The 16,135-nt window shown below is 45.2% G+C and overlaps 1 protein-coding gene across 2 annotated transcripts in view; it reads left to right on the forward strand.

The window, feature by feature from the left end:
* The window catches only part of zc3h7a (zinc finger CCCH-type containing 7A), a 22,159-nt gene extending 10,252 nt beyond the window's left edge, over positions 1-11,907 (forward strand). For both annotated transcript variants that reach the window (XM_061223780.1, XM_061223781.1), the window contains 14 exons: positions 64-310; positions 1,074-1,099; positions 1,392-1,530; positions 1,970-2,125; positions 2,598-2,803; positions 3,834-3,934; positions 5,574-5,758; positions 6,603-6,676; positions 7,158-7,294; positions 7,709-7,814; positions 8,278-8,386; positions 8,822-8,955; positions 9,237-9,400; positions 11,131-11,907. In XM_061223780.1, the coding sequence (XP_061079764.1) occupies positions 64-310; positions 1,074-1,099; positions 1,392-1,530; positions 1,970-2,125; positions 2,598-2,803; positions 3,834-3,934; positions 5,574-5,758; positions 6,603-6,676; positions 7,158-7,294; positions 7,709-7,814; positions 8,278-8,386; positions 8,822-8,955; positions 9,237-9,400; positions 11,131-11,320 (1,974 nt within the window). In that variant the 3' untranslated portion in view covers positions 11,321-11,907. The remainder of the gene's footprint in view (positions 1-63; positions 311-1,073; positions 1,100-1,391; positions 1,531-1,969; positions 2,126-2,597; positions 2,804-3,833; positions 3,935-5,573; positions 5,759-6,602; positions 6,677-7,157; positions 7,295-7,708; positions 7,815-8,277; positions 8,387-8,821; positions 8,956-9,236; positions 9,401-11,130) is intronic.
* Positions 11,908-16,135: the final 4,228 nt, after the last annotated feature.

Genomic DNA, 16,135 nt, shown 5'->3' on the forward strand with positions numbered 1-16,135 from the left:
TCTGTAGTAATGCGGTTCCTCCCTCAGTGAACTGACCCTGTTTGGGACTCTGCTGTGTTTCAGGTTATTCCCACCATGAAGGGACCTGTCCCACTGCCCACCAGTCTTCCCAGTATTCCCAGTATTCCCAGCAGTAACTCCAGTGTCCTGCATATGCCCTCTCTCCATGGCAACCATTCATTTGTACCTGTTCCCGCTGTCAATTTGCCCCCCCTTTATCACCAAACGGGGTACTCTCCGCTTGGGCTGGACTCTTACAGCTCGCCCCTGGATTCGCTGGATAGTCTGTCCATATCCGAATCTCAGACAGGTATGTATGAACTTCTCAGCCCAAACATGTTAAATGGGACACAAGTACAGGGCAAGGGATGTGGATTTCTGACGCGTTATGTTATGTTATGTTAAGCCGCAGGATATGTTCATTTTTAAACCAGTCTGTCTGAAAACTGCATTCCTCCTCTGACACCTGTGCCCTGGTTGGAGACCTTTACTTGAACTGGGAGAGGCCAATTGAAAGGGAATCTCTTACAGTGGCGCCCTTGGTATACAACAAATACACTGCAGTGTGTTAACATATCCCAGGAAGGGAGCAAACAAGATAAAATGGTGCAGAAATAAATTAAGAAAACAAGTACAAGTTGGATGAAAACTTGAACCTGACACCCTCTGTCACCCTCCTGTCAAAATTGAGAGTAACCTGTAGCTGATTCCATTTGTAGGTGTGTCGAAGGTGTGTCAAAGACCAAATAAATATGGTACTTGTCAAAGCTGGCAGATTCTCAGCTTGATAATTATGCACTAATATGTACAAAACTCCGTTTGGATGGCATGTTTATATTTAGAACATTGTGATTGCACTACCATGGCATGTACTCCTAAAAGGAGCATTTGCATTTTATCGTAAGTTTGTAATTGGAAACTTGTCTTGCTGGAATGAAATCAGCTGTTGGCAGTTGTTTTCTCTACGTTGCTTAAAATGTGTTCTTGAATTTGTGTAATCGCTCATGTTGATGTGTCTGACATCCTTCTGTCTTTCAAATGCAATTTGACAACATTTCCACCTGATAATCCAGCGTACGGACAGCCTTGCTTTCTACCAGTAAGTTGTTTTTTCAGTAATTTGTTTATCAGCATGTATGTATTGCATTTATTTGTCAGTTTTTTTAAGTTAGCATTGCGTTGGTGTCAGTATTTGTAGCGTTAGCCTTGCGTTTATTTGAAGTGTGCATTACTGTAGTATTTGTGAAGCTAGCTTTGCTTTTGTCACTATTTGTGAAGTTATTGCATGTCTTTTTTCAGTACTTTTGAAGTGAACCTTTCATTTGTCAGTATTTGTGACGTTAGCATTGCGTTGGTGTCTGTATTTGTAACGTTAGCCTTGCGTTTGTCAGGTTGGTGTTAATGATTCAGCTCTGGGCCCACCTGTCGGGATGGGCTTCAGTGTATCTGAGGGAGTGGATCTGTCCAAAAACCCTCTGGCTGATACACATGAATTTAAACAGGCCTGTATCTCCTGCTTCATTAAAAGCGGTAAGGAAACATTTCAACATTTTTCACTGATTTCTTTTTTTTCCTTTTTTTTCTTTTTTTTCTTTTTTTTTTTTTTTCTTCTGGCCCTGTGCCATCCCTACATCAGGGCTGGCCAACCCTGCTCCTGGAGATCCTAATGTCCTGTAGGCTTTCACTGCAACCCTTACAAAGCGCACATCATTCAACAGCTTGACATGTTGTCTTGCTACGAATTGGTACAATCCGTTGTGCCAAATTAGGGTCGAAATGAAAATGAAATGACAGCCTACAGGACGTTCAATCTCCAGGAACAGGGTTGCCCTGCCGTATATCACATTGATGAGGCAGTTAAGCAGATAGCAGCCGTATGCCTTTTAGGAATTCAACCTGCAAGATTATGGGTTCGCGTGTCAGGGGTGCATGTGCATCATCCGTACCCAGCAGTCCTCTCTCCCATCAGGGCCCGGAGTGTTGGATTATAGTTTATATGCTGAGGATCACAAATGTAAGAAGGACATTCTGCTGGGCCGAATCAAGCTCTCGGAGGACCGGCACTGGAAACCAATACGGCCAAGGCCAACTAACCAATACGTTGGGCCCTATTACATCTGTAAAGGTCAGTACTATATGTACTATGTACTATATGTATGGTCAGGGACTGTATGTACTAAGAACCCTATTAGACCTGTTATGGTCAGCACTAAAACCTTAGGTTCACTGAAGGTTCTTATTTTTAGTTTTATGTGTTAGGGACGTGGCAAAGTGGCGATCTTTGTTTCGTGTTTGTTTGTGCTTGTTTGTGTGCTTGTTTGTGCACGTTTGAGGGGCGACATGGCTCAGGCAGTAAGAGCAGTCGTCTGGCAGTCGGAGGGTTGCCGGTTCGATCCCCCGCCCGGGCTGTGTCGAAGTGTCCCTGAGCAAGACACCTAACCCCCAAATGCTCCTGACGAGCTGGTCGGTGCCTTGCATGGCAGCCAATCGGTGTGAGTGTGTGTATGAATGGGTGAATGAGAAGCATCAATTGTACAGCGCTTTGGATAAAGGCGCTATATAAATGCCAACCATTTACCATTTACGTTCCTGAACAGATGTGGCAGCGGGCGACGTGTGTCGGTACCAGGGCCACTGCACATTTGCTTACTGCCAGGAGGAGATTGACGTTTGGACTCTGGAGCGAAAAGGCTTCATCTGCAGAGACCTGCTGTTCGACCCGTTCGGCGCCAATGGAAAGGTCAACCTGACCGTCCCCAAGATCTTACAAGACAATCGTGGGACATTTGATTTCCTGTGTGGGGTACGTGTGGGGTACGTGTGGGGGGCGGCCTGTAGTGTAGTGGTTAAGGTAAATGACTGGGACACACAAGGTCGGTGGTTCTAATCCGGGTGTAGTCACAATAAGATCCACTCAGCTGTTGGGCCCTTAACCCTGCATTGATCCAGGGGAGGATTGTCTCCTGCTTAGCCTAATCAACTGTATGTCGCTCTGGGTAAGAGTGTCTGCCAAATGGCAATAATGTAATGTAATGTAATGTAATGGGTACGTAGGTGCTGCAAACACGCACTGCACTCCGAAAATGGTATGAAACGCACCCTGTAAATGCACAATGCTCAGCAAGCTGTCTGAAGCTCACCCTGCAAACACACTGCACCCTACCTGATATTCCCAATAATGGACTTTAGTTTGCACTCAGGTCTTAGATCCCTGTGCTTTCAAGATAAAAATGACAGTTGGAATCTAAGATCCTTATATTTACATTGTTTGTTCAGTTCTGATTTGTGAAGGTTAAATTGAAAAAGGAGAAAAAATCTATTTAAGTACGAAAGAGATTAAATTAAGAGCAAAATTAAGAGCCATGTGCAAGATTAAGGTGGAGGCTGAATAAATATGAATAAACATGCATCTACAGTATGTAAAGTGTAGTTTCACTAATATATTAACGACTTGGTAGACTTTCGCCCAGTCATTTGTTTGTTTCTGCGGGTGGGTTGAGCAGTGTTGCTGTTCTAATGTGGGTAATGATGTGACATAATGATAGGAACAGGCCATTCAGCCCAGGAAAGCTTGCCCTTTCCTACAGTACCACAAACCTAATGCTTTATTTACCGAAAAGCTAGATGGTATTGAGCACAGTGTCAAGTCTCGTCTTGAAAACCCCCAGTGTTTCTGCCTACACTACATGATCTGCCAAGCTATTCCACACTGTGGCCACTCTGTGTGGCAAAAAATACTTCTTAATCTCTGTGCAGAGTTTATCCTTCGCTAATTTCTGTTCATGCCCCCTCATTCTATGAACAGAACTCAACCTGAATCTGCTTGCTTGTAGGTGTGCTTCGACCACAAACCCAGGATCATCAGTAATAAGAATAAGGACAACCCCGCCCTGTGCTCCCACTCCGTCTCAAAGCACAGCTTCGAAGACTCCAAGTAAGGCGGTCGATACAAAGTTACAGCCTCGTCCTTCCTCAGGGTGACCTACAAAACACAGTGTTTCAATGCCTTAATTTAGCTGGATGTACCCATTGAAAAGACGGCAATGCTCCGCCAACGACCATGTAACTGCTGGCCTCAGTCACCCTATTTCTACCGCAACCCTTTTAACGCGAGTGTGTGGTACGCACTAACGGCGGGTTTGTGGTACGTGCTAACGCCGGGTGTGTCGGACGTGCTAACACAAGTGTGTGGGACGTGCTAACATGAGTGTGTGGTACACGCTAACGTGAGTGTGTGGGACGTGCTAACACAAGTGTGTGGGACGTGCTAATACGAGTGTGTGGTACGTGCTAACGCCGGGTGTGTCGGACGTGCTAACACGAGTGTGTGGGACGTGCTAACACGAGTGTGTGGTACGCGCTAATGCGAGTGTGTGGGACGTGCTAACGCGAGTGTGTGGGACGTGCTAACGGTGGGTTTGTGGGACGTGCTAACACGAGTGTGTGGGACGTGCTAACACGAGTGTGTGGGATGTGCTAACGGCGGGTGTGTGGTACGTGCTAACGCGAGTGTGTGGGACGTGCTAACAGCGGGTGTGTGGGACGTGCTAACAGCGGGTGTGTGGGACGTGCTAACGCGAGTGTGTGGGACGTGCTAACGGTGGGTTTGTGGGACGTGCTAACGCGAGTGTGTGGGGCGTGCTAACGGCGGGTGTGTGGTACGCGCTAACACGAGTATGTGGGATGTGCTAACGGCGGGTTTATGGTATGTGCTAACACTGGTTGTGTGGTATGTGCGGTACGCGCTAACGGCGGGTGTGTGGTACGCGCTAACGGCGGTTGTGTGGTACGCGCTAACGGCATTTGTGTGGTACGCGCTAACGGCGGTTGTGTGGTACGCGCTAACGGCGGTTGTGTGGTACGCGCTAACGGCGGTTGTGTGGTACGCGCTAACGGCGGTTGTGTGGTACGCGCTAACGGCGGTTGTGTGGTACGCGCTAACGGCGGTTGTGTGGTACGCGCTAACGGCGGGTTTGTGGTACGCGCTAACGGCGGGTTTGTGGTACGCGCTAACGGCGAGTTTGTGGTATGTGCTAACGGCGGGTTTGTGGTATGTGCTAACGCTGGTTGTGTGGTATGTGCTAACGCTGGTTGTGTGGTATGTGCTAACGCTGGTTGTGTGGTATGTGCTAACGCTGGTTGTGTGTTCCCTGGTTCTGAGATGAGCTCTCAGCACTTTCCTGGCCAGGTAAAGGTAGCAGCGAATCTCGGAGACCCTGTGAACTTTTACATATGCAGTCCAGTAAAAAAGTTCATGAAATCGTGCCGAACTCTTGACCTTAAACCTCAAAATGACTCCCATACTTTTGTTTTGACCCCCGATTAAAAGCCTACTAAATTTTCTCAACCAAAGTCCAAACCCCTTGGGATTTTGGGGAGGGCCACTCGCATATGGGCCCATAGTGGCCTTGGGACTGAAAGAGTCCTTCACTCTCGTAACGTCATGTGAATTCCATTTCAGTTCAGGCCAATTTCAGGAAATCGAAGTTGGGTAGGATGAATTGAGTGTAAACCCCACCGCCTCCTGGCTGTACCTCTGCGAGGCGTGACCCTCTCCTCCCCCCCCCCCCCAGGTGCCTGGTCCACATCCTGCGTGAGCCCAAGTTCTGCTACTCCAAGATCCGGGCCTACGTGCCCCTGCAGTGCCAGCTGGACCTGTGTCGGCACGAGGTGCGGTACGGCTGCGTGCGAGAGGACGCCTGCTTCTTCGCCCACAGCCTCATCGAACTCAAAGTGTGGATGATGCAGCACGACCTGGGTGAGCTTCCTACAGCCCGGGGGCTTTCAGCTCCTCCCCCTTGTATCCCAGAGACCCCCCCCCCCCCCCCCTCGCAGACCAAATACGTCATTGTTTTGTGTTCAAATACTTTTCTGTGGCCAATTTGGTCTTGCTTGGTGTAATTGGGGCAGCCTGTAGCCTAGTGGCTAAGGTATGTGACTGGGACCCGGAAAGTTGGTGGTTCAGGCCCCCCTGGTATGTAGCCACGATAAGATCTGTGCGACTGTTGGGCTCTTAACCTCAAATCCACTGGAAGTCGCTTTGGGTAAAAGCGTCAACTAAATGACAGTCATGTAATGTAATGTAATGTAATTGAGCCAACCAAGGGGACCAGAAGGTGGGGTTTGCACTTTTTGAGTGTTTCGTAGGTTCCATTACACCAATTGAGTGCTGTGTGGATTAGTCCTTCTTCATTATGAAGGATGGCTGCCCACAGTTTCTCCCTTTGTGTACTCCCTAAGACTGCCCACCATGGGTGTGTTTGACTGGATCTGTCCTCTGCTTGGTGTTTCCACCGAGTGTAGTGTCGCAATGTGTCTGGGGTTCTTCCAGAAAGGGGTAAATTGATACTCATTTAGCTAAAACACGCTGAATGAACTCTGGAAGGTGTGGTAGCGGTCCTATAGGTTTTCAGAGTTATTTTTTTAACATTTAAAAAAAAATGTTCGGCCTTGTATGTGCAAGGAATTGCTGAGAGCAAATCAGGTGTCATGTTTGTTGTTGTTTGGGGTTTTACAGTTTGGAGGCGGCAAGCTGAAATGTTCACAGTATGTTTAAGGCGACAGATTTCATGGAAACGCTGCCATTCCCCGTTTTCTCAAAGGTATTACGCACGAAAGCATCGTTCTGGAGTCGAGAAAGTACAGAACCGCTGAAGTCTCTTCGCAATGCATCGAGGTAATCTCATGTCTGGTCGGTGAATTCCGAAATTGCCTGCAAAATTTTTGTTCATACGTTTGCATACTGCAATTGTTCTAAGGTAGTGTTTCTCAACTCGGGAGTCACTTGCCAGGTTTTTGTTGTAACCAGGAACTCATGCACCTGATTTAATGACTGAACCAAACCACCATTCAAGATTTAGTTAAATCTTGATTACCGTCAGACAAGTGGGTCTCAAGGACTGGAGTTGAGAACACTGTTCTGAGGTTTATTGCTCTGGGGTGGACAAATCGTAAATGCGTGTGGTTGTCCGATGGTGGCCCAGGTTTACACTGGTACAATGGAATATGCATGTCTATTTCGGTACTAGTTGTATGACCTTACTGTATCCCTTCTCTACTAATTGCATTGTGCTCTTCGGAATATGCCAGACAAGCTGAATCTGGGTGTCTTGAATTGATGCAGCTAAAGTTTGTGCGACTGTTATTTTACCCCTCAGCAAGCCCCAAGTGCCATTAAGAAGTTCGGACCCCCGAACCTGAAGATTCAGTTTGTGTGCGGACAGTGCTGGCGCAATGGGCAGGTCAGCGAACCGGACAAGAACAAGAAGTACTGCAACGCCAAAGCACGGCATGCGTGAGTATCCAAGCAGTGCTAGTGTCTGTGTTCAGATCCCCTCCCATAGTGTGTGTGTGTTCAGAGCCCCTCCCATAGTGTGTGTGTCCCGAGCCCCTCCCATAGTGTCTGTGTTCAGAACCCCTCCCATAGGGTCTGTGTTCAGAACCCCTCCGATAGTGTCTGTGTTCAGAGCCCCTCCCATAGCGTCTGTGTTCAGAGCCCGTCCCCTCGTGGCTGTATTAAGATATACATTGAAGATGGCGTCTTGACAAAAGAAATGACAGGTAAGCGGCAAATCAGCTTGCTGGCATTGTTAGACCTAAGTCACATCCACTTGTGTTAAAGAGGCGTTGGTGGCGAACTGAATGGAATGTTCATTTAAAACCGTTCGACAGTAACGGTCAGCTGCAAACTCCTCTCTTCTGTGCACAGGTGGTCTAAAGACAGGAGAGTCGTGTTGGTCAGCTCGGTGGAGCGCAAGAAGTGGACCACAATCCGCCCGCTTCCCACCAAGAAACCAATACCTTCTCAGTTTGAGGTGCGCTGTCCCATATATGCTGTGTGAAGTCCGTTTGTTGAGGACTCAGGGTCAGCCCTGCCTGGCTCATTTATTTAGCTGTTAACTGTGTCCACCGAAAGCAGCTCACTCCTAGCAGTGCACAACAGACTGTCAGAGTTCTGTCCTCCATGACTTTGTCCATGAAGTGATGCCAGAAATGGCTTGGGAGAAAAACGAACCTCCCATCTGAAGTCAGTTATGCAAGTCAGTTGCGTTCCGTTGGTTGATTATGGCCCTTTTTGGCGCATAGTTGTAGCCGTATGGATTAGCGTCTGAATACAATTAATATTGAATAAATTTGGAAGGAATAAATATTTGTATAAAACGCTTTGTGCTTTGCCAAATTTTGTGTTTGGAATCGGAAGCATCCCTACTCTTTTATTCTGTCTGAATGGTGCAGCGCGCTCTCGGTGCAGAACGTTAAATTTCTTTCTCCCGGCAGATCTGCTTGCATGTGGCCGCTGGTAAGAAGTGCCAGTATATCGGAAACTGCAGCTTTGCACACAGTCCCGAGGAGAGGGATATGTGGACATACATGAAGGACAACAACAGTGAGTACAGACCATATCGGCAGCTGCATTTCAGCCATTCGCTCTTCTGCAGTCGTGAGTAGAACCTGATTTGTTCCTGCAACTCGGCAGCTAGTTGTAGCATTACCCTTTGTTGAGTCTGGTATCTCTGTGCTTGTAGGGGTGACATTAGCTCAGGAGGTAATTGGCACAATTGCATCTGATGAGCTGGTTGGTGTGTGAGTGTGTGTGAATGGGTGGAATGAGTTGTAAAGCGCTTTGGATAGGGTACAGGATTTTTCTCTCTAGAACTTGCAGAGAATAGTGCGAAAACAAAAAAGCGTGCGGGCGGAAACACTTAAGTGGATAAGCTACAGCAGCAGAACAACAATAAGTGGAAAAAAAAATGAAATGCCTAATAAAGTGGTCAGTGAGTGTCCGTGTTTTCCGTTTTACCATTTCTCCTCCCCTCTGTAGTTCCTGACATGGAGCACTTGTACGAGCAGTGGCTGCAGTCCCAGAAGCCCGGCTGGAGTGAGGAGACCTCCAACGGTTCCTCCAGGGAGAACGGGAAGCAGATCCACATGCCTACGGACTACGCAGAGGAAGTGGTGCGTGTCACTTCCTCCGGCAGGGAGGCGCTGTCGGGGGGAACCTTTCCTTGCGCACGGAGACACCCGCACGTTTATCTCAAAAGAAACCTCAAACCTGCTTCTTACAAAATGGCCGCCTTTCTGCTGCTCGTTCACCTGCTTTTTAAGTGTCATTTTGTTTAAGATTACGATCACCAGCTGGTGTTCGACTGCCCTTAATGAGGCGCAGATTAGGACTGTCAGCAGTTTCTGGTAGCGCGAAGGATCGTTGGTGTGATTGCGCTGCTTTTGGGTTGCAGGCGGGAAACCACTGCTGGCTGTGTGGGAAGAACTGCAACAGCGACAAGCAGTGGCAGCAGCACATCACCTCCGAGAAGCACAAGGAGAAAGTGTTCAACTCTGAGGATGACCAAAACTGCTGGCAGTACCGCTTCCCCACCGGCACCTTCAGAGTCTGTGAAAGGTAACGCGTGAGATGTGGCCACTCATTATGTGATGAGGCTCATTATGACCATGGCCACTCCCTTATGAATGTGGCTCATTATGACCATGGCCACTCCCTTATGAATGAGGCTCATTATGATCATGGCCACTCCCTTATGAACGTGGCCACTCCCTTATGAATGAGGCTCATTAGGACCATGGTCACTCCCTTATGAATTAGGCTCATTATTACCATGGTCACTCCCTTTATGAATGAGGCTCATTAGGGCCGTGGTCACTCCCTTTATGAATGAGGCTCATTAGGACCATGGTCACTCCCTTATGAACGTGGCCACTCCCTTATGAATGTGGCTCATTATGATCATGGCCACTCCCTTTATGAATGAGACTCATTATGACCATGGCCACTCCCTTATGAACGTGGCCACTCCCTTATGAATGAGGCTCATTAGGACCATGGCCACTCCCTTTATGAATGAGGCTCATTAGGGCCGTGGTCACTCCCTTTATGAATGAGGCTCATTAGGACCATGGTCACTCCCTTTATGAATGAGGCTCATTAGGACCATGGTCACTCCCTTATGAACGTGGCCACTCCCTTATGAATTAGGCTCATTATGACCATGGCCACTCCCTTATGAACGTAGCCACTCCCTTATGAATGAGGTTCATTATGACCATGGTCACTCCCTTATGAATGTGGCCACTCCCTTATGAATTAGGCTCATTATGACCATGGTCACTCCCTTTATGAATGAGGCTCATTAGGACCATGGTCACTCCCTTATGAACGTGGCCACTCCCTTATGAATGAGGTTCATTATGATCATGGCCACTCCCTTATGAACGTGGCCACTCCCTTATGAATTAGGCTCATTATGACCATGGCCACTCCCTTTATGAATGAGGCTCATTAGGACCATGGTCACTCCCTTATGAACGTGGCCACTCCCTTATGAATGAGGTTCATTATGACCATGGCCACTCCCTTATGATCATGGCCACTCCCTTTATGAATGAGGCTCATTAGGACCATGGCCACCCCCTTATGAATTAGGCTCATTATGACTATGGCCACTCCCTTATGAATGAGGCTCATTATGAATGTGGCCATATGAGTTGCATTGCCTTCATAAAGTATTCAGATCCCTTCTGGTTTTGCACACTTGATTGTGTTGTAGATTTCATTTTAAATGCATAAATTACAATCTACACTCAATCCCTTAATGTCAAAGTGAACTCCATATTGTGGCCAGGTGCTTTTGTTTGCTTTAAATATCCTTGATGTGTCTAGAACTTGATTGGAGTCCACCTATGGTATATTGTATTGATTGGGCATAGAAGATCTGCCAGGAAGAATGGGATAAACTGCCCAAATCCAGGTGGACAGGGTTTGTAGAGACTTACTCAAGAAGACTCAAAGCTGTAATTGCTGCTGAAGGGGCTTCTACAAAGTACTTAATGAAAGATCTGTATACTTGTATAAATGAGAGGTTTCTAATTTCTAAAAACAAGTTTTCACTTTATCATGGGTTATTGGGTGCAGATGGGTGGGCAAAATGGCATTACAATCAAATCTACAACACAATAAAGTGCAAAAAGTGAAGGGGTCTGAATACAGGCCACTGTATATAATGACCACTTTAACGGGCCTGAAGAAGTGTAACAGTGATGTGCCTCCGATCACTCCCAGGTTTGTGTCCTGTGCCAGATTGTTGGTTGATTGATTGGTTGATTGGTTGGTTCCAGGTTCCTGATTGGCACTTGCCTGGAGGAGGAGAGCTGCAAACTGGCCCACGGCAGCGAGGAGCTACGCGAGTGGAACGACAGGCGGGAGTTCCTGCTGATGAAACTCGCCAAAGCCAAGAAAGACCATCTCATAGCGCCAAACGACAATGACTTTGGGAAATACAGCTTTCTTCTCAAAGACGTGAACTAACCCTCTGGGAGAGCGAGCGATGGCGGAGGTTACGCGGGATGAAGACGGCGGCGGAGTGCCGGCAGCCGGTTACTACCGGTCGGGAGAGAAGGCACGGCCGAGCACAGTGCTCTTTCAGCTCGCATTTTACCAATAAAGCACAGTAAACAACGTAGGGTCTGAATAGCCCTACCACGTTGCTTTTCTCACTCACTCATTTAAAAAAAAAAAAAGAAAGAAATTACAAAAAATGCATCGTTGCCTTCTTAAGTAGCAATCATTTTTCACGTTTCGCAAAGTGGATTGCTTACAGAAATCAGGTGTGAGGTCAGTTAAGCTGGAAAAAGGACTGAGGCGAATGAACATTAGTTTTTTTTCTTGGAGTGGGAGTAGGGGCGTTGGTGGTTAAAGAAACGTTACTTACAGAGGGTGTTTCAAGTTAAGCTGTTTCTTTTCCTCTTTCGGAGACGTAAATTAAAAAGCCTGCGTTCTGTTCAGCCTGCCGGTTAAAATGTTATTTTCCCTTAATGAGTATGTTGTATTTATGCCTGTTGGTGTCATGTGATATGAACCAATGATGCCAAAATAAAAGTCTTCGTTTTCCAGAATGTTTTCCAGAGTGCAGTCGTCGAATGTTGGTCTCCCAACGAGTTCTATTCTGACACGGGACTCGACACAGAACCATTTCTGGCCTTTCCCAGCAGAGGTGCCCTTGGCTTAATGGTGTGTGACATTTTGTGGTGTCCATTCCGTGGGCACAGTTTCTTCTCAAAAGAAAATTTGCTTCTTTTTTTTCTTCTTTTTTTTGCCCCACAGGAGGAATTTACCTCCCTGAATCGAGAGGCACCTCGTGATACAATTTAATCATGATACTTTGGTGTCTAACACTGGACCATGGAAAACAGTCCAAACAATGCATATTAAGAGGTTAAGAGATGAGATGGTCAAGAGACTTCAAACTTTACTTTGTTGTTTGGACTGTTTGGCCTATTTAGATATGGATATATGGATATATTTTAGACGCATTTATACAGTCGTGTCCATAAATATATAAGATCATGAAATGTAATATAGACACTAGGCAGGGCAGCCAACATTCAGTAAACAATGCAGGGCAAAAACATTTCTGAATGCAATGTCATTTCAATCAGCATTGGGCTTGCTGAAATTAGAACTACAAAATAACAACAAAGAATATCACCGCCATAAAGTAATATATGATTTTTTACTGTTAGCCATATACCCAGCGTCCCCGCTTTGCCCCATTGTGCTTTGACGACACACCCCTAAAACGTTGAAATTTGGGCATCGGCACAAGGGTTTAACGAAACATGCAATAATATCTTGCATCACTATTCTGTATTCCATCAGACAGACATTTAAATTGGTCTTCCACTTTTTTAAAATGTCCTCTCAGCTCTTTAATGCTCTTGAGATGGTCTCCTTTGAGACCTCCTTCTAAGAGCACTGTGCAAATTAATGCTTCCCCATCTGGCGGTAGTGACGGCAACTGCTTTTACAGACCAGTGTGACTGCGCCACCACTGCTAATCTGAACTACAGCGCAACCGCATCAATGCTGCTAATCTGCGCTACAGCGCGACTGCACTACACCTGCTAATATGAGTTACAGCGCAACCGCATCAGTGTTGCTAATCTGAGCTACAGCGCGACTGCACTAGTGCTGCTAATCTGCGCTACAGCGTGACTTTTATTCTTCAAATGCAGTTCAACAAAAAACATATGAAATAAGGAAATATGAACGCAAAAATATACAGTGTTCTCCCCAAAAAATTTTCCGTGCCAGTGCGCCACTCTGTTCCCCCACTTGGTCTCTGTCCATGCACTCTGAGACATAGCTTCTGCGAAACGGTAACAATCAGAAAAGCATCAACACTTACTCTGTCAATGATTTTGTTTCGGCACACGCTATACAACGATCAGCCACAACATTGAAACCACCAGTTTAAACCAGTTTTTTTCATGATTAAAAATACTTTATACTGTATAAACTCTATAAACACTTAATTTTTAACATGAGTTTCACCATTTGCAGTACCATGTAAATCCAATGCAGGGAAGAAGGGTGAAACTAATGTACGAGTAGACGCCAAGCATTTTTAAATATGGCGGGTGGCTTTTATTATTTCTTACACCAGTACATTCCAAGAAATTAAAATGCACCGCCTCCCCCCAATGAGCTTTCGTAGATTTCCGTTTTCATTTAAAAATGTAATCTTTGAATGCAATTCACTTACGCTTATCTGCTTGTACTGTATAAGTACAGATCATGCAATTACATATTAAGTGTTCATACAGTTTAAAAAAATGTTTACCGTGAAAAAACGCACTATCATTTAAAAAAAGAAAAAAAATTACATATGTTTGCGAACTTAAACACAATGGTTCAATCGAAAAGACCGTTTTTTTTTACTTATCTCGCGCAAAAAAAGTTTTATGACAGTAGCTCCACCAAACCCATGCACTGTATGCCTATGCACACATAACCACGTTATTGCGGCTCCCATTATTTTCGCCCTCCGTCACTTTCGCCCCGGCTCTCTCCTACATGCATGCAAAGACAACAATTCAGCCTATACCGGTTTATCCAGTAGCCTACGTTCAGATCACGAGGCGATGTTCAGAGCAGGAAAGGAATGTTATATGTCTGCTTACGAGATGATATAAAGGACGCATCAGTGGAAAGTCGGGTATATGGCGTTTACTCTATTCCTGTTGTCATTGTGAAACATTTCAATCTCAAACGCCATTTGAAAGACAGAGAAGAAGAGGGATTAGAAGAAGGAATGAAACTGAAGAAAAGAAAGGAGTAAGTAAACTGTTGTGGAGTGGGATGGAAAGAATATAAGTTGATGAGGGGATGTGGGGAGAAATGGGGATTGGCCGCTTAATTCAGTAGTGTATTCAGTAACTGACAAAAAATGGTTGCAGGAGACTACAATAGACTAAAATCATGAATCTTTTGATGAAATTATCATACTGCTCAGTCCTGTTTCTAACAACTTAGGGGAACTTTAATAAGTAGATTGCCAGTTCAGCTAAGTCAGTTCTGCCTCTCCCAGTTTCCAGCTTCCACCTGTGCGTGTGAGGGCAAGATTCTCACCCCCTTTCTTTTCAGTTTTGTGGGACTGTTTTGTAAGACGCATGCTGAGGTTTGGCACTTTCTTTCATTATTTTCTGTAGTTGACCCTTGTCTTTAGATTTAGACATTGATTTTTATGTTTATGTTAATAAGATCTTCATCTTTGTTGTGCATTTTGATACACGTTGATCCTACAGGTTGCTCTGCCTATCAACATATTTGGTAATTGATTTGATAATTGATATATTTTGGAAATAATTAACAAATTAAATTGAATACTTTCATTTTAGTTTAGTCTAGGGTTTTAACAGTTTCTGGCCTGTGTTCGGTATTTAGAGTGCGGTTCGGTAGTTAGAAGAGGGTGTTAAAATGGCTGGATTCGGAAATTGACCATATTTCACCTTGAACTTAAACTTGACTTCCCCGACAAGGCCGAAGGAGCATTTGTTAGATCTAGGAGATGTTAGCTGTAAGGAAGAGAACAAAACTTCAAATTGGAAAGACATTAAGCCAAGCAGATTTGCCTTAGTTAAAAATTTATATAACCAATGACCCTCAAATAATTTCAATTCTGAATTATAATTCTGCCAGTAAAATCTTGATGAAATAAAGCTTTCTTTCTGTGTTCTAGAGCTTGAACCATGGGGTCCGGGCCCTCATACATCACAGTGAAGAATGAGACCCCATACACTTGGCACTACTCAAATGAGACGTGTTCTTTTATCGTGGAGGCTGTAACACAGCATCTAAATGAGTTAGGCGTACCTCATCGTAATCTATCCAACCATCCTACCGTAAGTTTTCATGTAACTCACTCACTCATTTGAATGAATGTATCAAAAAATGTCATGAGAATAAAACATTTGTAATTGAATGTATGAGAAAAATACAAAACTAGATAAAATGACTTTTTTTCCCACCAGGAAACAGGCACTCTGGCACCCTGGCAAACTGCAGAGTATATGCAGAGAACATCGCATGAATGCCTAAATTTGAAATATGGAGATCAGAGAGAAGCTTCTCTCATGTCAGCTACCTCTAGCTATGATAACACATTCACCATTAAAGAAAGTCTGGACCGATCTCTGATTGAACTGCACTGTAGTGGACACAGTGAAGTTGCTACTTGCCCCAACTATGGTAAGTTCTTTTTTTTTTTATATATACTGTCAAATAGCTGTAATCAGTGCCAAAAGTATGGAATAAACTTGCCACCTGAACAGGCATTGAAGAAACCTAGCATGCTACATATTGCTTTTACTGTATGTATATATTGCATCAGACAAGGAAGAACAGAGTGGAGTAAGGAGCACTGGATGTGCAGTAGAATAAGGGGTAGTGGATATAGAATAGGGGCATACTGGATATACACTCAATGTCCACTTTTTTGGGTATTTCTTAGACTAAGTGGTGTTCTGCTGCTGTAGCATTTCCACTTCAAGGCTTGATGTGTTGTGTGTTCAGAGATGCTCTTCTGCATACCACTGTTGTAATGTGTGGTTATTTCAGTTAATGTCACCTTCCTGTCAGCTGGAATAAGTCTGCCCATTCTCCTCTAACCTCTCTCATTAACAAGGCGTTTTCGCTGCCAAATGATTGGCTGATTAGATATTTGCATTAACATGCTGGTGTACAGGTCCACCTAATAAGGTGGTCAGTGAGTGTCTGAAAGTTGGCATAGGATAAAGAGTAGAGGATACTGGCTATAGAATAAGGGGCACTGAATATTGAATG

This window comes from Conger conger, chromosome 16 (assembly GCF_963514075.1).
Source record: "Conger conger chromosome 16, fConCon1.1, whole genome shotgun sequence".
NCBI classification, from domain to species: Eukaryota; Metazoa; Chordata; class Actinopteri; order Anguilliformes; family Congridae; genus Conger; species Conger conger.